Source organism: Myotis yumanensis, unplaced genomic scaffold (assembly GCF_028538775.1).
Source record: "Myotis yumanensis isolate MYYU_CA2020_CCGP unplaced genomic scaffold, mMyoYum1.0.hap1 SCAF_14, whole genome shotgun sequence".
NCBI lineage: Eukaryota > Metazoa > Chordata > Mammalia > Chiroptera > Vespertilionidae > Myotis > Myotis yumanensis.
The window spans coordinates 45,239,630-45,261,389 of record NW_027223765.1 but is presented as its reverse complement, the minus strand read 5'-3'; the positions used below and the strand labels follow the sequence as shown (position 1 = coordinate 45,261,389).

At 44.2% G+C, this 21,760-nt stretch overlaps 1 protein-coding gene and 1 long non-coding RNA gene across 5 annotated transcripts in view; one reads left to right on the top strand and one right to left on the bottom strand.

The window, feature by feature from the left end:
• The window catches only part of CFAP20DC (CFAP20 domain containing), a 219,997-nt gene extending 213,445 nt beyond the window's left edge, over positions 1-6,552 (top strand). For all 4 annotated transcript variants that reach the window (XM_070391621.1, XM_070391620.1, XM_070391619.1 and 1 more), the window contains one exon: positions 6,052-6,552. In XM_070391621.1, the coding sequence (XP_070247722.1) occupies positions 6,052-6,164 (113 nt within the window). In that variant the 3' untranslated portion in view covers positions 6,165-6,552. The remainder of the gene's footprint in view (positions 1-6,051) is intronic.
• Positions 6,553-13,968: 7,416 nt separating this feature from the next.
• Positions 13,969-21,458, bottom strand: LOC138992723 (uncharacterized). The gene is made up of 3 exons (XR_011468127.1): positions 21,351-21,458; positions 15,848-16,012; positions 13,969-14,935 (listed from the first exon to the last, which is right to left on the bottom strand). It is a non-coding gene; the product is annotated as an uncharacterized lncRNA (long non-coding RNA).
• Between the last annotated feature and the right edge of the window lie 302 nt (positions 21,459-21,760).

Below are 21,760 nucleotides of genomic sequence, written 5' to 3'. Positions count from 1 at the left end.
GGTAGAGTTTGCGAACACCTGGTTCTCGGGAGAATCTTATCTAAAATGTCATCTTTATTGCTCTGTTCCCTATGGTGATCCCTCCCCATTGAATTGTTTAAATAATAGTGTATTAGAATGCACATGAAAATACAATCTGTTCTCAAGATCTATAGGAGAGAAAATGCATTAACTTTTTTTTAAATTCTAGATGGCAGCGTCAGAAAATCGAAAACCAAGTACAGTGTCTTGATTCAGAGATTTTAAATCTGATAAAGTGGTGCCACATCATTTATTTTTAAGCTTGAAGACTTAGCTTGTGCACATAGGTTTTCTATTATTTCAGTTAAAATGCATTAACTATAGGTAATTAAGCACTTGTATTAATTGACTTTCAAAGGGTGACCTGGAGGGATTGTTCGCCCGTTCAGCCCTGAGGGGAGGGCCGGTAACGACGCTTTGTTCGTCTGGCTCCATTGGTCTTTCTCCAGTTATTGCTGTTAACCAATTTCAACGTGGATGAAGCTGAAAGTTTGTAAATAGATTATTATCTGAAAGGCAATTTTATTTCACTAGAAATGGCTTTATTGTGTGCAGAAGAGTAAAAATGTAATTTGGATCCCTGACCAGATGCTCTTAGTCTGGTAGGAGAGAATGGCTTTATTTGTTAATTTGTCCTTTTAGAGCTTCTGCAGCCAGTCTTTAAATAGAGCAATTTCACATTTGGGGGAAAAACAAACTCTGCACTATCCAAGAATAGAATTGAAAATTACCCCATCCCCAAGCACAATAATTACCTTTCAGAATGTTTCCCATTGCTTGATATCATAGTGGCAATTGCTTAATGATATTATAATTTCATTACATAGGGATTACAATGGCAAAATGATGTAAGTTGGAGGCTTTGAAAATTAAGTTGTAATGAAAACAAAACCCTTTATGTACGTTTAAAGCACTTATTTCAATGTAAAATTATACATAAGGTCACCCAATTTTTGTATGAATGCCAGTGTTGGTAGAGTTTAAAATTCATCCATTTAAGGCTTTAGTACTAAACCCCACAAAACCTGCCTTAATCGCATGGTTATCACACATGAGGTCCCAGTTCTGTAGAGATCTGTACGGGATGAGCGCATTTCTGCAGCAGTTACTGCTCCTGTCTGTCTGTCCATCCGTCTGTCTGCGTTTCGTAGCGGGGGGTCAGGGGGGAGGGCCCTCCTGAGGGTTGGACCCACTCCATCCCTTGGCAAGCGGGCGATAAGACCCAGGGCTCATTACAACCTTTGCTGACATCTTGAAAAATTCCTGACTGGTTATAAAAAGTATTGTTTTCTAAGTAAATAGCATCAGCTTAAAACTTTATCTTTTGGGAAAGTACAGGCATAGATGCACTAAGTAACGAAATAGCCTGTAACTCCTATGTGCCTGACATCAGAATCTCCCCGATGTGTTGATGACACAAAACAAGACATCCGATATAGATCTCCGAGCTAGTGTGACTCATAATCCTCAATATGTGGTTTTAGCATTACACCTGATGGAAAAATTAATTTTACTTTTTGAAAAATATGTGATTGTTGGTGTAGGAACTCTTTTTATTTTCTAGTTGGGGGTCTTCATTTTTCATTCAAATCAACTATTTTTTTCTTTTGAAAAATCAAAAAGATAAAGTTTGGGGTGAGGAATAAGGTGTAGATGAACATATTCCACTCGTGTCTAACTCCAGTATCGTAAGTTTCCCATGGGGACTGTAACAGTATTTACTGAGTGCTTACTGAGTGTGATGAGTGTAACTTTATTGAGTTCTCACATGCATGATCGCAGGCACTGTCACTACCCTTACGGTACATGTGAGGCTCAACATAGTGACTTTCCCAGTGTCCCGAAGCTGGGAAGTGGTAGAAATGGGATTTGGACCAGGTCTGTCCCACTCCATTGGCTGAATGTCACACTGCCTGTGTCCATGAGCACTTTTCTCATACTTGAAGCTTTACCAGTGCCCCTGTTTTGAGTTAAAGCCTATAGTTCGTGATTTGTTTGATTGCTGTTATCCTTAGTAGTAAAGGTAATGATCATTATTGAACATTACTGAGTGCACTGTGGGATGCCTGGCACCCAGTGTCAGTTGTCTGCCACCACGCCCTGTGAGAGAGGCACCGTTACTCCCGTTTCATAAATGAGCAAACAAAGGTCTTGTGAGGTGAAATGACTGTAAGCAGCCTAAGGTGATCCGGGCAGGAAGCAGCGGGCTCCCATCCCTCCCAGGTTTGGTGGCTTCTACAGCCCCGGGGTGCTCCTCACCTCTCTGCACTTGTGCCTCCCAGTCTAACTCCTTGCTTACCTGTAGGAGCTGCTTTGTTTTGTGTGTGTGTCACATCTACAGCTGGACTGCTCAGCCACATCGCAGGCGCACCGTAGTTCCTCTTGATAAACTGGCTTGGCTCTGTTCTCTGAAGTAGCCCAAACATCAAAGAGGTGACGGGTTGAATATATGAAAGTAAACAACGTGCCCACTCTCCTTTGATGTACAGAAGTGACCTAACGGGGGTCCTTTTCGATATAAAACAACCACTTGAAAAGCATTCCCAACCTCTGCTATGTAGAGGAAGAAGGTGGAGGCAGCTGTACCCTGGGCACCACTCTTAAGGTGACAACAGAAAGCAAAGGACAGGCAGCCTGCTTCTCCGCACTCCTGTTCTCAGTAAGAAACTGCAGCGTGCTCAGGTCAGCTGCCACTGTGATGTGGCTGTTAGCTAAAGCCTGTCGCAATGCACGGACATAAGCCACTGCAGCCAAGAGTCATAGAAACTCATCAGAGGCACCTCAGGGATCACTGGATCCTGTCCCCTGTCGTAGGCAAGGTTCAGCTACGAAATCGCACACAAATGGTTGCCCCAGCCCCGTGGTCAGCAAACCGGCTCACGAGCCACATGCGGCTCTTTGGCCCTTTGAGTGTGGCTCTTCCTAAGCCTTAGGAGTACCCTAATTAAGTTAATAACAATGTACCTACCTATATAGTTTAAGTTTAAAAAATTTGGCTCTCAAAAGAAATTTCAATCGTTGTACTGTTGATATTTGGCTCTGTTGACTAATGAGTTTGCCGACCACTGGTCCAGCCCCTGCTTTGCCTGCCCCAGGGTCCACGTTCCATTCTCTGGTCGCTCAGATGTTTAGAAAATTCTTCCTCCTGCTGAGCCAAAATCTATCCCTGGCCACCCTATTGCTTTCTCCTGGAACCACACAGAATCTTCCTTTCTCACTCATTTGCCACCTTTATATACTTGAAGCCAGAGGCCGCTGTCACCTCCATTGAGCTGTGTCTTTTCTGGATGTAGTAAGTCACGTTCCCTCGGGCTCACTGAGCTGTTCGCCTCTGCTCTCCCACGTGGACGCACTCATCTTTGTCAGTGGTTTTGAAAAATGACAAATCAAATTTCTTTTGTTTCCAAACCTGATTTTTTTAAGTGTAGGACACCTTCACAATTTGTTTACTCTTTTTCATGTTTAAATTCCTGTAATATAGTAGCTCCCAATTGAGTTGAGCTACACCACCTTCTTAATAAAAGAGCAAGCTAGTATGGTCGAAAGAATACCTAACAGAGTCTGGAAACCCAGGTTCATCCCTGAATCTGCCTCTAACCAACCAAGTGACCCCAGATGAGCTATTTAACTTTGCGGACCCTGGTTCCTCATCTGTAAATTGGGCACAAAAAGTCCTGTCTATTTCACAGGACAGTAAGGGTCGAATAAGCTCCTGCATGAGAAGTTGCTTTCTACACCAGTGAGGGCCCTGCCAGACGTTAGTGAGCAGGGCAGACACAATCATTCCTCTGTTAGACTCCACTCTAAGGACTGCCAGACTGCATGCACTAGAGCAGCGCTTCTCAACCTGTGGGTCGCCACCCCTTTGGCAGTCGAACGACCCTTTCACAGGGGTCGCCTAAGACCATCCTGCATATCAGATATTTACATTACGATTCATAACAGTAGCAACATTACAGTTATGAAGTAGCAACAAAAATAATTTTATGGTTGGGTCACAACATGAGGAACTGTATTTAAAGGGCCAGAAGGTTGAGAACCACTGTGTTAGGTTAGGTGGCTCAGGAGGCGGCGCAAGAAATAGAGTCCAGTGAATCAGAAAAGAAAGGAAAGGAAAGTTTATTCTGCGTCCCCGGGAGACCCACGTACCCCCAAAGACAGGGCACGTGGATTCACGCCAACATGGAGGGGGGCGCTTTTTTTATACTGCGGTTGGGTGAGGGGCGGGGACATGAGCTGAGGTATTCAGTCGAGGAAGCTTCAGCTGCAGGGGGGTCAGCAAGGTATTCAGGAATGAGTCAGCATCTGTGTGGGGGTATGTGGATTCAGGGAGAAGAAGCCGGTATCTGTGTCTGGCACGTTGATCTGTGAGAAATTCCAGGGGGAGTCCATTGTCTCATCACATGCCTGCATGTATCCGATCCTGGGCTCTCTCCGACCTAACACACTGCCCTAGAGGGTCTGCTGATTGTGTTCCCCCCACCCAGCCCCGAGTCACTTCACACTTCTGACGGCCTGGTTCTCCTACCACCACGTCCCCAACACCTCGCTCGGTGCCTGGTTCAGGGAAAAATCACGTTGAGTGTTTGGGATGGTTAGCAGGAGGATGGGCAGAGGAATGGCTGTGGTGCCGTTCCAGGCCCGCCCTTCACCATCTTGGCTCCACTTCCTGGGGCTTAAGTCCATCCTGTCACTGTCCCAACCAGGTCCACGCACCAGCTTGATCTGATTTCAGGGGGAGCGGGGCGGGGGTGGGGGGGGTAAAGTGAAGTCCCACCATTACCACCACCTTCCCTTACTCAGGGCAATGACACTTAAGCTCACGGGCTTTGTTTCACAATCATTTATTCACCCTTTCAAAAAGCATTCAGTATTTACTGAGCCTCTATTGCATGGCAGCCCTGTCCTATGCCCGCCACCTTCCAAATCTGCCCCTGGTAAGCCCGTGACCCAAAAGTTTGGTTCTTAGTAGCCTATGGCAAGGAAGACAGAGGAGTGTTGTCTTAATCGCCCTTCCTATCTGAGCCTGCTCTGGTTTTCTCCAGCTCAGGGAAATAGATCTTACCTCCCAGCCTCTGAATTTCTGTTGCGTGGATTTGCAGAAGTACCTAGGAGGCACTCTCTGGTGATGGTGTCAGGTGCCCAAGTACATAGCACAACATTGGGCACAGAAAAGGTGCACGGGAATCGTCTAATAAAACAGGTTTCTTCATCCCATGCCATTTGTTGGAAATCAGCCAAACCTTGCTAATAACGTAGGCAGTAGCAGTTCTCTTCATGCGAACCATCCAAATGGCTGCCACAGCAACAACAAAAAATGCCTCCAGCCACGTTCATTATTCCCAGCGAAGTTCACATACTTCCCAACACTAATAAAATTACAGGTCACCTGACATTGTGTTTTCCGTATGCCTTCTATGCTGTATACATCCTATTTATATTTCTAAATATTTTTTTAATTTTATTGAATCTATGGGGGTGACATTGGTTAATAAAAGTATATATGTTTCAGATGAACAATTCTATAATACATCGTCTTGTATATTGTATTGTGTGTTCTAAACATTTTATCCTAATTCATGCTTATTTGGTAGTCTTTTTAGGCTGTATGAATGGGGATTGAGTTTTTTATTGTGTCATTCAATTCACACTTTTGCATTTGCACAGCTCTGGTCCCTGAAGAAGCCTAAAACTATGACGGAGGCTTTGAATCCTACTGGTTTCCCTAACCCTGATTAGCATAACCCTTAGTCCTTTGGCCACTCCTTCCCCTCCCTGCCAGTTCTCCACACTCGGTTTTCCTTCTCCTTCCCACCAAAGCTGGCCTGTGATCGCTGCCTCTTCCCTGTCTTGCACTGCATCGTCTCATCACGTCTGCAGCGCTCCTCCATTCAGCACCGACATCTACCCACAGAAAGAAAGTCCCCAGGGAGAGATGGCGATTCCTGTTTCCTTGCTCTTCTGATGTTGCAGTTGAGGAATTTGGGGCTAGGCCAGCGGCTAACATGTCTGTGGTTCCCCTTCCCACAGGTGAAGAAGACCTGAGTGTGGAAGAGGACGAGGAAGTGCTGACTCTTCTGTATGACCCATGTCTGAATTGTTACTTTGATCCCCAGACTGGGAAATACTACGAGTTGGTGTAACCCCTCCTTCCAGGGCCAAGAATGGCCACCCCCAGGCCGAGCAGGACAGCAGTTCTGACTCTGTGGCCACCACAGTGTGTGTGTCGGGCAGGCCCGCAGAATCAGAAGTAACTGAGAGAAGTGAATTTCTTTTGTAAATAATGTTCGATGTTAAGAATAACTACATTCTTTTTGTAGATGTGTGTGTCTTTTTGGAACTGTGAAGGAATTAATACACAGGCAAGATTTTAGGGCTTTGAGTTGGTTCTTATTTTTGGTTCTCATTTACATATAATTTTTTTTCATATAATTTTATTAAAAATTAAGAGTTATTAATTCACATACTTTGCAGTGTTAATCTGTAAATGATGGCTGGGTATATAGAAAATGTATTCTTCTTTAAACGATATCTGGGTACCTTTTATTTTATTACCTATTTGTATTAAAAATAAAGTATGATGATCAGAAGAATACCTTTTAAACTGCTCCTTTTTATGTATCCCACTTTCTTTACCAGAATATTCCTAAGTAATATTTACCTTTTCTTAGACGCTTAGAAAAGGAAATGTGCACTGGTCAGACTTTATGGTCACATTTTATTGGCACTGGCCCCACTATTTCCATTTCATTATAGTTCATCCAGAGTTTGCCGAGATCACAACATTGTTAATCACTTAAGCTGCTTAGCACTGTGCTTTGCTTTGCAGCTTTTTTTTTTTACCAATTACCTCTGAATTTGAATAATATGATTTAAACCTAGCTCCATGGATCCAGATTTTACAAGAAGTCAGCCGTTTGAGCACCCCAGACGCCTCACCACTTCCGTGACTTGGGCCCAGAGAAATCAGGGAGGCTTTCTTTGGTCTTCAAGGTGATGTCCCTGTAACTCTCCCTGCTGCATCGCAGGGAGAACTTGTCTGCTTCCTGAATTTGAGTGGATGGCCTTGAAGTGTGTGCCAAGCATATTGATGTTGAGCTCAAGGAAGTACTTCTTATATTAGCGGGCACATGTTATTTAATAAGGATTTTTTAATAGAGAAGAGTACCATTGGGGATGAAGAAGTACTGTGCACAGTTGGGTTTGATGGCAGTGCTGTAACTTTACCTAATGTTTGATAGAGGAAATAAGAGCCCCTTTCTTCAGGAGTAGATTTGGGCTTCTATGCAGAGGATCATACATTATTTAGGACCATGTTTGTGTATGATAAGCTTTTAATCTTATTGTTCACAAAGTATAGCTTTGTTATGAATTTCTCTCCAAGATCTTTATACTTACAAAATGCAAATCAATCACTGGGACTTCAGAAAGCATGCAGAATGATAAAATAGTTGGGTTATCTTGGTTATGACCTTGAAGGCTGGAGTGGGGCTTAGGAGGCCTTGTTCCTGCTTTAGTCAGTCTCAAAGCATCCACATAAATGAGAGAGTCAAGTCTGTACTAGTTAAGATGTGTAGTTACAAATATAAAAAACATATAAGCTAAAAAAAAAATATTAAGGATACAAGTGTGTCTCATGAACCCCAAAACAGAATGCTACAAAGCCTCCAAATGGATTCAAGCTAGGACAAGAAAACTATAGGAAACTGAATTGCAAGCAACATACACCCTTGATCCCAGAATTCAAGGATTTGTTGAACGATCAGACACAGGAGGTGCAGGAATCAGGGCAGCTCCGGGGATCCTGCAGCGGAAACCAACATTTTCTCCTGATGATAGTCACCAAAATGACAGCACTGCCTTTTTCCGCCTGGAGCCCCTGCTCAGGGAGCAAGTGGCTAGTGGGCTTCATTGTCCGTATCCCCAGCCTGTGTGGAACAGGAGTGGTATGGTCCCCGACTGAGAAGAAGACACTGTTGATAAAGTGGAGAGGGGTGCCAAGCGGGCAGAAATGACAGCTGTCTGCCTGGGGATCTAGACACATTACCTCTGACTCATCTTGCTCACCTCCTCTCTCTTCTCTTTCTTTCCATTTCTCTCTCTTACTGTCTCTCTCCCCTCCCCCCTGAAACTTTCTCAGCTCCTCAGTCCACCTGCCAGAACACTCATCCATTCTGTAGCCCACACCTCCCACCGTACAGAAACATTAGCTCTCAGTTTCTATTCAAAAATCCAGACGGGATCCCAAGTGGCCTAGACTGGTTCGAGGTCCACAAGAACCTTCGACTGTTCATTTCTGTTGAAATTTCTACAGAAGAGATGAAAAGAGAAGCAGGTGTGTTTCACACTGCCTATTTTAAACCAAATGAACCAAATGATACATCAAGTTACTTGAAAATTTATTGACTAAGCTATTCTGCTTCACTGATTATCACATTTTGCTGCATATTAGAATCTCCTGGAAAATTTACAAGGATACTGATGCCTAGGTTCCACCCTAGAGAGTCTGATTTGATTTGTCTCATGTGCAACCTGAGCAACGGAAAATTTAAAAACCTCCCCTGGCCTGGCCCGTGTGGGTCAGTGGTTGAGCATCAACATATGAACCATGAGGTCACAGTTTGATTCCCAGTCAGGGCACATGCCCAGGTTGTGGGCTCGATTCCTAGTAGGGGGCATGCAGGAGGCAGCCAATCAATGATTCTCATCATTTCTCTCTCCCTCTCCCTTCCTCTCTGAAAGCAATAAAAATATATTTAAAAATAATAACAATAAACAAATAAATGAAAACCTCTCCTGGTGAGTCTACTATGCAGTCCCAGTTGAGAACCTCAAGGTGGATCAGATCCAACATGATGAGGGCAGGAGTTGTGCCTGATGGTACAGGTCTCAGTGGGGAGGAGTCTGTAATGTTATCAATTTCCATTATCAAGACTTCGACTTCTACTTTTCTAATCAAATGTGAATCTGAAAGTGACTATTACAAATGGATCCTGAAAAAGTAGTTTGATTCAATATGGAAATACATCTTAAGTTCATTTGGGGACTGATTTAGTTTCCTGTTTCATATAATTTGGGATGCAACTTGCAGGTGACTTTAAGTCTTCAATCTCCAACGTATTTAATTACAGAGCCCAGGTAATGAAAATTATGGGGAAAACTGTCAGCTTATAGGTGACATCAGATCAATGATTGAGCTTCCCTAGCAATTATACCTTCTCTCTCTAATTAATTGTCTGTTAAAGGAAAACAATGACATTTGCAAAATATAGACACTTTTGCAAGATAATTTGCCCTATTGTATTTCTCCATATTTTATATTAGCTTCATTAAATCAGTTATTCAAACCACATCTTGATTTTTTTGAAGTGCAAACTGTGATTAATAACCAAGAATAGTGTAGCCACAGATCGTACAACCTGAAGGACAATTAATTAAAAGAACTAATTTTAAAGTTGGCCCTTGGCTATAATCAAAGATCTAGCTGCTGAACGTTTCTGTGCTGGTGTTTTTGGGGTTTTTTCAAGTGTTTAATGAGAGCAAGCACAGTACTAACACTAGGAGTATTCCAGGTTGCACTTGCACCCTGTGACTGAGTTTTCAATCAAAATGACCAGGATAATGAGCGTTAAGAATCACCTATCCACATGTGGTAGTATCATAGGGTTTCTATTTCAAACACCATTTATTTTGCATTCCAAAAAAGTTAGTTATAAAGAGAATTCTTGTCAAGCAAATCCTATTTTCTCTTCTTCCATTGTGATAGCTGAGATAGAATCATCTAATTGGGCCTAGAAAGGTCAATCAAGATCACTTCTTTGAACTCTCATTTTACAAATGAGGAAAGTGGGATGCAGATGGGGACGTGGATTGTCTACCGGCACTCAGTTGCAGAGGGGAGAGTGGAATCTATGGTTCTTCATGTCAACTCAAGGTGACATCACAGACACTGTACAGTGAGCGCCAAACACCCTGCGGAATTTGGGTTCTCAGGTTCCCAGCATTCCCTTCCCTTTTGCTGTGCAGATTCTTTCTTCCCCTCATTGTCAGCTTTTCACATCAAGGATCAGCATTTCCCAAAGAAACAGAAATTCTATTCGAGGTCAATCAATTTAATTGGAGTGGGCAAGAAGCCCATAATCAAACATGTTGGAAAATACTGGAGAAGCCGAAATAGTCTCTTGTCTTTCCTGGAGAAGTTCTCCGTGGCTTTAATAGACCAATATGCAGGGGAACTCTGAGGAGAGGTGGCGGATGCAGCACTTGTCCAATTTCTTGGTCCTCAGAGTTCTTTCTAGGGAGAGATCTCAGGGGCTTGTCCACCCAGAACTCTCTCTCTGAGAAATGCTGCAGTGGGACAGGTGAACCCTGACTCCACCAGAACTCCCGAAACCGTGTCTCCCAGGTTGGTTGTGTGTGTGGTATGTGTGTGTGTGTGCCATGTGTCGGTGTGTGCGCCATTGCTGTTTGATAGTGGTGGTAAGCTTTTTGCTTTTTGTTTTTGTTTTGCCCAGATATTCCACAGGCCCCTTCAGCCTCTTTTCTCTAAAACAATGTGTGCTGGAGCTAAACACTTCTCAAGTCAGAGGCCTTGGTCACCTAAGATGAAGAATGTCCTTTCTCCTATTTTAAATTATACAAACTTATAACTGTAGGTAATACAGTTAACTTATGACAAAGGATAAATCTAAGTTCAAGTTCATTTCTCATGAATATTGGAGCTTTACATCTTAATGAATATTTTGCTTTGGGTTGGGTGGTTTTAATATAATTTAAAATCACATTAAGTCAAACTAATTTGACTTATAAGAATTAAATAACCAATAAACATGGCCCACAGATAACACTAATTTTTACTGCTGACATATTCTTCTGTAGTTAATCTCCTGTAATCCTGCGAAACATTACCGAAGTGAAGTGTGGGAAATGGTATTGATTGGTTTTCATCAGCTCAACTTATCATTGTCAGTGTTTGTGCTGAACCTGGCAAGATTTAAGCACATAAACTTGCTGCTAATAGTAATGAGTACTGCCAATACTTTAACCTGTGGATCAGGAGGAATTATAACAGTCCCCCTTGTCCAAGGAGGACATGTGCCAAGATTCCCAGGAGATGCCTAGAACCAAAGATAGTACTGAACCCTGCATGTCCTATGTTTCTTTCCTAAACATACATACCTGTGATGAAGTTTAATTTAGACATTAGGCACAGTAAGGGATTAACAACAATAATAGTGAAATAGAACAGCTATAACAATATACTGTAATAGAAGGAGAATGTGACATTACTAAGTAAAATGAGGGTTCTATGAACACAGCACTGTGATTCCCTGGCGACAGTGGTAACTGAGGTGACACTAAGGGACTAACCCGCAGAGAGCACCCACAGTGCAGAGACGCTGGACACAGGGATGGTTCGAGTCCCGGGCAGGACGGTGCCAGATTTCACTGCAATACTAAGAACAGTCCACGATTTAAGACTTAGGAATTGTTTATTGAATTGTTTTCTTCTGGAATTTTCCATTTAATATTTTTGGGCTGTGGTTGACCACAGGTAACCAACCGGAAGTGTGAAAGGAAGTGAACTGCGGGTAAGGGGGTTGCTGTACCTCTGATTTTCTGTAAAGGATACTTCCACAGGCATAGGGCAGGCGGGTGTGCCTGGGGCTGAATAACTGCGATAAGTGCAATCACCTAGGCGTGTTTGGCTTCAGAAGTCCAGGAGGGGAAGTTACTCTTTATTTCTGATAATATGACATTTTGAATACAGTTTCTACTAATGATGGAGTTTCAGTAATCTGTAATTAAATCATGGGATGGGATTAAAACAAGCCCTGGGTTTGCTTTATGGCTTCCTAAACTCAAAATTATCCTAATTAAAGAAAATCTAAATTTCACCCTTCATTTTTCCTTTTACATGCAAACGTGATTTAGACATTTCAAACCCTCAAAACTTACAAACCTTTTAGCCAACTCAGTTCTTTTAAAACCTTTTGGCCAGTCAAAGAAACTGATAGCATCCTATTGTGGACAAATTCTAATAAGCAGAATCTCTTTTTTCCCCTGATACTTGTGTTTTCTCTTACTTTTGATATTTAAATACATCTTATATCTCTAAGTTCACTTGTTTCAGAAGATTGTGATCCTCTTAGGTCAGGTACTTCACAAGAATACCTGCCATTATCAACAAGTGATGGCCCCATTTAGCTAAACATAAGAATCTATGAGGTGCTTCAGAGTCCAAACAGAAAAAGACTTCATTCCAGAGATTTCTGTTCTAATCTTCTCTAATCAGAACATGCATTATCCCTGGCCTGCTCATGTCTGTAACCTTAATTCGTAAGGGATATCACTGTTTGCATCTCTCTCAGAATTTTTGAGATTCCTTCCCATGTTTTGTCACTTGTTACTTTCAGTCTAATCTGAAAACTCAATCTTGCCAGCAGATTGCATCATCTGGGGACTAGATAATGCTGCTGATGGGGTCCTGCCCTGAGGATTTCTACCTCGCCTGGGCTTCACAACATTTAAGAGCAGCCAAGGCCTCTGGCCCCAGCCATTCTCAGCTGCTCTTCCTTCCTGTGGGGCCCGATTCCCGAGTGCCCATGGTGTCAGGGACCTTGGACGGTTTCAGTCCACAAACTGTCACTTGATGGCTTTCACCTGTTGGTACCCCAACAGTGTTCTCACAACGTGCTTTCGCCATGCGGTTGATGATTACGAGGATGGAAAACATGACTTGTTTTATTTTGTTTAGCTTTCCTGATTCTGCATTTTATACAATGCATACTATTCATTCTCCTTCCTGGGTTCTAGACTATATTTTGTTAATGAACATATCTAGGTCCCACTCTAAGTTATTAAAGGGGAGAGGGCTTATCAAGTGACAGTGTGAAGATCATGGGAGCCACTGTCTTATGCTATGAAAGGAGTGTGTGCACATGTCTGAGTATGTATTCTGTAACTAGAATTCATCAATTCACAAAACCGTTTATGACTTACCATCATTAAGTGAAATACTGTTAGGAATTGGAGTCACCCCACTTATAGTAGCTCTTAGTGGGTCAGATCTATTGTTCTTCCACATAAAATGCCATTCTTTCCCATCTGAGTGAAGGTATAGAGCAGTGGCTTTCAATTTTTTGGTATCTATAGCATACTTCTAAATAGACTACAGGAGACCCACTGAGAATTAAAAACCTTGCTTAAAGCACTCTCTTCAGAGTCATAAACCTTTTGTAAAGTCTGTTTTGCTCACAGCCTTGAATGGGAGGTGCTTTGGGGCTGTGAAGGAGTTAAGACAATTGCTCTCTAGTGAGGGACACTGTGCAGGAAAGAGAGGGAAAGAGTAGGAAGGGAATGTAGGAAGGGAGATCAAAAGCCAACAAGGCAGTGACCAAGTCAGAGGGACTGGGAGGAGCATGGGCCCCGCCCAAGGATCTGTGCAGAATGCAGGCGGGGTGACAACTACTTGTGGAGTGAGACCTAGGTTCGTTCTTCTTCTAAATCTGAAAGGACAACCTGGAGAACTTGGAGACATCCACGACGCAGATAAGTGACCTGCCGATGAAAAGGCCCTAACACTCAGTGAGCACTCCGCCAACGCTTCCTGCTGTGATTACTGTCTATGCCTGGCCTGGGGGCCTCTGGTGATGCACAGTGGCTGTGGCATTGCTCCTAAAAGTGTGAGTGGTACACATGTCCTTTTATGTTCCTAAGTTAGAATTTCATATTTTGCTATAAAACGAAGCTTAAAAATGTGTTATCCATACTCTGGAAGATAGGAACATCAGTTTCCTGCAATAAGCAGCCAAGAAAACAAACAATTTCCTAAAAATTGAGGGAAATACAGCTAACACTGATTACAGATTTAACATGTAGGGCCATGTAGTTGGAAAATGAACACTCCAGAAATTCTTTCAAGCTGTATTTATTCGTTATTTATAACAACCCAGGTCTAACCTGTCTGTTTGAAATCATTGACTCCACTATGAATTTTCAGAGTCTTACTCCTACCTGAGTAAAGACCAAATCAACAGCAACTTCTCAAAACAAGGATTTCAGAAATGGCCAATGCCGAGCCAAGCAGCTAATGTAGGTTAAAGAAGGTTTCTGCTTTTATTTCTCTTTAATGTTTTTATTGATTTTAGAGAGAGAGGAAGGAAAAGGGAGAGCGAGATAGAAACATCAATGATGAGAGAGAAACATCAATTGGCTGCCTCCTGCACACCCCCTCCTAGGGATCAAGCCCACAGCCCCGGCATGTGCCCTGACGGGAATCAAATCAGTTACCTCTTGGCTTCTGGGTATACGCTCAACCACTGAGCCATACCAGTCCGGCAGGGTTTCAACTTTTACTCTTCATGGTGGTGCAGGATTATTGCAAGCAGTCTTTCTAACTCATCTCATTGTATCTGTTAATACATATTTTATCCTGGGGCATATGAAAAGTATTTATACTATACGTTTAAGCAGTGTCTGTAATCTGGCTCTCTTCTCCGTAGACTAAATTAATGGGATTTTTGTAATAATCAGCTAAGATTGTGTTGAGAATTATGGAAATAATCATGTTCAGCTTTGCCTTTATTTGCTATTAGGAAGATCAGCCATCCTCTACAAATGTCTCTTCCCAAATTTCTATCTAGAACATAATCACAAGTTATAAACACAGAGCAGCCCACGAAAGAAATATCAACTCGGAGTTTTGCATCCCTTTCTGTGGTGGTTGCTGCCTTCAACCACTGAGAAGAGGAGGGAGGTTCACAGTCCCCCTCAGTAGATGTCTTTGCCACAGCTTTTATGCCCTGTTGGGTGTTATAAACCTGTTAGGGTGAGAAGCTGTTTTTCTTCTTCCCTTCTTCGCTCTTCCATTAATTCCAACACCATCCAGTTTTATTTCTGTGTCAGTACCAAGCTGTAAGAGAAATTGTACACAGCCTCTAACACAGTGTGTCCAGTAAATGCCCTGCGATGCTTCCTGAAAGTTCCGTTTCTTCCCGGGGCGCTAAGAGCGTTGAAAGGGTCTCTGGATGCGTCCCAGGCCAAGCGAGGCCCTGTGTCGCTGCCGCGGGTCCTCCTCCCACAAACAGCATCTGCATCTGCTCCTCACAGCTACTGCTTCGGGCTTATCTGCGAGACTCCGAGGTTTATAGTGCGCACTCCTGCGGGTCTCCTGTAGCACCCTCCCCACCTGAACTTTACAAATACCGTCAGATCACATCTCAGAGTGAAAACTGTCCATTTCACTTACTTAACCTAACGACTCATTACAGTGATGGCGAACCTATGACACGCGTGTCAGAGGTGACACGCAAACTCATTTTTTTGGTTGATTTTCCTTTGTTAAATAGCGTTTAAATATATAAAATAAATATCAAAAATATAAGTCTTTGTTTTACTATGGTTGCAAATATCAAAAAATTTCTATATGTGACACGGCACCAGAGTTAAGTTAGGGTTTTTCAAAATGCTGACACGCCGAGCTCAAAAGGTTCGCTATCACTGCATTAGGATGAGCTTTGGACTGTGATTCTGCTCAAAGTTTTACTCTGTATGGAAATGACTTGGCATTGTCCCCGTCCCCTCCCCCCCCCCCCCCCAATCCTTTTTGTCATCTCTGTAGCCAGATATTGAGCTCTCACTGTGTTGCCAAGTATCGAACTGAACTGCATGGATACATTTTCTCACTTAATTCTCACCACAGCTCTGAAATAGTCATTAGTCCCTTTATAAATCAGGAAACTGAGGCACAGGCAGGTTCAGGAGCTCTCCCAAGTGACGATGCAGGATCTTTCAGGTCAGGGTGACGTCCCATCTCCCGCCTTACCTGTGGGCAGCACCGCTGGCCAGCAATGGCTCTGTGATGGCCAAAATCCACCTTCTTGGTGGGTTTATTAACAGAGGAGAGTGTTCATTGTGACACCTTGCTTCCTGACTAGGTGTGAACTCCATGGTTGCAGCTTGAAAAAGATTTTCTCTATTGCATCTTATACTGAAAAGAAAAAGAATCCACAAAAAATTTAGTTTTAAGTCCATGAGACATTTACTACATCTACCTAAATACATTTTTAAAGGTATTGCTATGTTTGCATATTAAGAGTGTTCTTTCCTATTATCTGCACATTTTGTAAAGGGAAGATGTTTACAGGTATCATTTTAAGAATCTCTTCTCCTTAAAGCATCCTTTATGCTCTTCCCACTCCCCTGGTGTTTCTATAGTAACCTGGCATCCTCCGCTTCCACCTTTGCGTTGGCACTAAAAGATCGTTTATAATCAGTCCTCCACTTGTTCTGAAATGTGCCTCCGTTTCATGACACAACAGACACTGTGTGAGTTTAACAGGACCTGAAGCACTTCTTATCTTGAAACTCTCATGTTCAGGGGAGTGAGAATATCAAGAAATGTGGTGGTGAAGGATTTAGCCTTCAGCTTCACCACTAATAAAAAGAATCAAGCTGGGTTCTGGGATCATGGGAGTCCACCTTCGCCCTTCATCCCTGTTCCCTTCTCCTGCCACTTACACGATGAAGACCGTAACTGACCAGAGATATAGTCACATCCAAGGAAAGAACGTTTCAAAAACCTATCTTTTCTAAAGTCCGTGTTTGGGGGTTTTTTCCCCTGAAAAGCCTCTAACTCTGCTGTCTCCAGAACAGGATATGACAGGCTTTTTGTCATTTCAATAATCAAATAACCTCTAGAATCAGGCGCTGTTGTGGCAGAGGCAGAAGAGCCATTAACGGGCCTTGTAACCACAAGACACATTCCTGATCACCTAGTGGGCGAGACACACACAGGGACTCGACAGCCTCCAGCAAACAGAATGGCCATCCTTCATCTTCAAAATGAATCCGTGTTACTGAACCACCTCACCTACAGTGTATGGTGGATTGCTTTTTTAAGAATAAATTCTATAATTATTTTATGAGTACCCAATTACATGGCATTCGGTATTTGGGAAGGTTGAAAGGGTTAATTGTCAAATGCAAGCATTCAGAATTCACCAAACCAGCTGCACGCACAGTCTTTCTCCAGCCCTGGTCTCCCCACCTCATCTGATGGCAAATCCATCCTTCTAGTTGCTGAGGACAGAAAACTTGGAAGCAACGTTGATTCTCCCCTTTTTCTCACCTCACTTTCAGACTGTCATGAAGTCCTCCAGGCTGCGCCCTCATATATCCACAACCTGACTACTCCTTACTGAGCTGACCATTCTTGCCACTGTCTTCTCTCCTGTCTCATTGCACAGCCTGCCAGCTGCTCTGCCTGCTTCCTCCAACGCCATGATGCCCCACCCCCATCTATTTCAGCATGACAGCCAGAGCAACCCTTTAAACCAGGGGTCCTCAAACTACGGCCCGCAGGCCACATGCAAATACAAATATTGTATTTGTTCCCGTTTTGTTTTTTTTACTTCAAAATAAGATATGTGCAGTGTGCATAGGAATTTGTTCATAAGTTTTTTTTTAAACTATAGTCCGGCCCTCCAACGGTCTGAGGGACAGTGAACTGGCCCCCTGTTTAAAAAGTTTGAGGACCCCTGCTTTAAACTATAACACATCAGAACGCTCATCTGCGCAAAAGCCCCCAAGAGATTTCAATAGCTTAATAATGGTGGACTGATTTGGTATACACCAAACCTCCCATTGGGAACAACTGCAAAGTCTACCCTCACCCCCCAAAAATCTGTCTTAGTCCATTCAGGCTGCTATAGCAGAATACCATTGACCGTGTGACGTAGACAACATTTATTTCTCACAGTTCTGGGGGCTGGGAAATTGAAGATCAGGTGCTGGCAGATTCAGTGTCAGTGAGGGCCCTCGGCCTGGCCTGTATCTTCACATGGCGGGATATTTGGGCGAGGGGTGGGGGGCGCAAGCACTCTGGTCTCTCTATCCCCTTCTGAAGTCACCAGTCCCATCGTGAGGACTCCACCCCCATGACCTCATCTAAACCCAATTCCCTCCCAAAGGGCCCTCCTTCAACACTATCGCATTGGGGAATAGGCTTCAACACACGATTTTGAGGGGACACAAATATTCAGTCCACAGCAACCAACTGAAACCTGTTTGAAGGCATCAGAGAGTTACATGACAGAACTCAAGGGGACAAGAAGACAGAACAAAGGAAAAATGGGCAATTCCCACATGCCTGCTTTTTCCTCTGCTGACAACCTGAGAGTGTGAGCAGAGGTTTCTGAAGTCGCATCTCCTAGAGAGACAAAAGCACCTACAAGAAGGAGCTCCGCTCGGAACCACCAGGTGCCGGAGGCCCGAAGACAGTGCCCTGGTGACAGCTTAGGTCTCTCAAACACAGAAACTCACTTTCCAGTCGCTGGCCTGATCAGTTATCTACACCCATCTTCACTGCCCACGGCAAGTGAATACAAATCCTCTTTGTAGGAGGACACCACCACCTGGAGCCTCACATTGGCCTTTACAATTTTTCCAAAATTTAATCCCAAAAAATTATGTACAAGGAGACAAACCGAAATCACTGAAAGCAGAAAGCATAAAAGACCACAGGAACAGATACAGTTTATAATATGTCAGTTCTTTCCAATATGACGTGCAGCGCGATAGGTTTATCAAAGCTCGGACATCGGAAGCCTAAAAATCAATGGAACGCTGCCATTCATTCATTTCTCTAAGTTACTTAGCTCTGTGTTAATTCAACAGCAATCCAAAGTCTGCACCTCCCTTTCTTTTCACCCCAACGTCATGTCCAATTTCTTCATTAACCTAAATAACACCTGGGAGGCATTTTTATCCACATCCATGTGAGGGCGTTTTTATAATCCAACTAAATGGCTTGAATAACACAAACATAGCCAAACTTCTTTAGTCCTTGGCATAAACCTATTGGGACAACCGATGTTTAAGAATCCTTCCTTCTTGCCAGCTTTTTCTCTGCCACGAGGACTGAGCCTGCTTTCAACGACCTCTGCAGTAGGACAGCCTAAGGCATGCCCCTGTGCAGACCTCCAAGAGAGGCCCGCGGCATTCTTTATGTTTCATCCACATGCTATTTTGGTCTTATCCTACTTGCTAGAATAATAAAAGTCACTAATTTTACAGTTTAATCTCACTAACTACTTTCTGGTTATGTAGGTACATACTCATCAAATCAATAAAAACACATTTTAAAAAATAGTCACATAATTTCAATGTTTGATGATTCAGCAGCCCCCTCCAGGGTGATCGTGGGAGACCCCTCTGCTCCTCCCTCCACCATCAAAATGCGACCTCGCTCTTTCTGGGACTCCCTCAGCAGTGCTCACTGGCTCCGCAAATCAGCTCAGTTGGCTGCTCACTGGAGCCGAGCCCCAGGTCCCCATCGCTGCTGCTCCCAATGTTTTAGTTATCTGGTACCACCTCCTCCTGGGGCCATTCCCCAAAGAGGTCCTTCTCACCACCTTTGGGCCAAGAGAAGACGTGTTGGGGGAGCTCCCAGCCCTGAGCAGGCCCAGCAGGGAGGAGGGAGAGCCTCCTGACGCCCATAGGCCAACCTGACAACCCCCTTGTCCCCAGCAAGGAGGCCCTTTCAGAGGGATTAAACCACAGCATCCTGCAATGCAGACATGGCTGAGCTCCTCTCTGAGCCCAGCCAGGGACTGTTTGCCCTGTTTCCATGGTAGATACACCAGCGCAACAAAATGTGTGCTTAAGGGACTTGTCTCTCCCATAAGTAGTCACTAGTGTATTTCATATGGTGGTTGTCCTTTCTCAGAAAAAAAAAAAAGTTTGTATTAAACTCTACCCCACTCGGCTGCCTTAATCATAATGAAAGCCAACAGTCATTGAGTGCGGCCCTGGGCCAGGCATTACTGCACTGTTACCTCCATTGTTTAGTCCTCACACTAGCCCTACAGAGATTGTACCACTTACACCCCATGTGGCAAATGCAAAAACAAAGGAACAGGGACAGAATGGGGTCTGCCAAGGTCACCCAGCTGATGACGGGCAGAGACCTGCGGTCACCACAGCCCACTCCGGCCCACCATGCAGGCGCCTCATGCACTGGGCACAGAGGCCGCCTAAGCAACTGTTACTCATGGATGCTCCATTAGCTGCCAGTAAAGATGCAAGAATACGCCCTAAATTCAAAGTCAGAAAAGTTTCCAAGAAGGAAAGACGATGTTCTTGCAAAGGGAGAACATAAAGAGCAGCTCATGTGTTCTTCCGCATCCTAACTGCCGTTAAACTAGGAAAATTGCTGCAAGTGGGACGCTATTTACATTACGAGTTAAGTTTTTCCATTAAAAAGTATAACATTGGATGATTGTGCATTTCGCTTGTGTGAAGGGGGAGCCTTCCTCATTCTGAAATTGCAAATGTGGGTACACAGTGTTGGGTATTTATTAGTCCATCTGCCGCAACAGTGTTGAACCTACTATAAGCAATTTATTCACAGTTACAATTTTACCACCTGGTGTGCAAAATAACAACACCCAGGAAGAAGTTATTGTGCTGAATATTTTCAATTTAGTGCATAATGTGTTAAAGACCACAAAAGTGGACGTTTGCTTAACCTTGGGTTTTGTTCCCATATTTTGGCTGAAAAGGATCATGGCCGGTGCTTGGGGCGATCAGAGGAGTCGCTCACCAGCATGTCTTTCAGGGTTTACAGCTGCTTGAGGTTTTAGGAACCTGATCATGTGGCCACGGCCATGGCAGCTGCAGGTTACCAGCGCTGGCAAGGTAAGGATGTGAGAGGTGAGTTTGAATCAGATCCAGGGCAGATGTCCTCTGGGAGGCAGCTGCTGCATTTTGCTACCACAGAATCCAATCGCAGTACAAGCTGGGACTGCTTATCTCTCTTGGCAAAATTCCAGCAGTGTGTATCAGCTGGGGGATCTTTCAGAAACAACTGATCCGAAAATAACAATTAAATAAGGATTCGGGCAGGCAATCACAGCCGGTGTGTGACTTTCACACCTGGAGAATGGTGGAAAAAAAAGAAAGAAAGAATTAAGCGAGTGTTCTATCAGCTCAACACCCTCTCCTGCCTCAACGCTGCCTGAAAGGGGCGAGGTGGGCTTCTGACTTGAAGATGGTTTCCCGCAGATTGTCCACCCCATCAGCAAGCAGAATTAGGGATCTGAGGGAGAGCCCCTGAGGTCCAGGCCGACCTTCGGAGCCCAGGTGACTGGCTCCCTCCTGCTGCCCTTGGCAAACTGCCTGTCTCTTCCCCTTTGACCTGGGTTCTGTTTTCACGACTGCCCAGCAAACCACCCCACCCTACGTGGTGTAAAACCAAAACCATGGTGTTTACTCTGTGCACAGACTCTGTGGGTTAGGAATCCAGAGGGGGTGGCTGGACGGCTTACCTCAGCTACGCCATGTCTTGGCCTCAGCTGGAAAGACTGAAACAGGTGGAGGTGACTGGGCATCTGGCAGCTGGAATCATCTGGCAGCTTCTTCATGCACACGCCTGGTGCCTGGACTGGGGTGGCAAAGGCTGAGCTGTAACTGGGGCTATCGACTGGAGCACCTACACGTGCCCTCCCCACGTGGCGGGGGGGGGGGGGGGGCTCCCCAAGAAGGAACACCAGGAAGCAGATGTTCCACAGAACCAGGTGAGAGCCGCACCAGCTCTTCTGAATGAGCCCATGAGTCACACTGTGTTCTGGTTGCAGCCCAGCCTGCCAGGTTCCAGGGGACAGTGGCAGGGCCAGGCTGCAGAGGAACACGAGGGGTGGCAGCTGCTGCTGCTGCTGCTAGAAAACCCAGGCAGCGG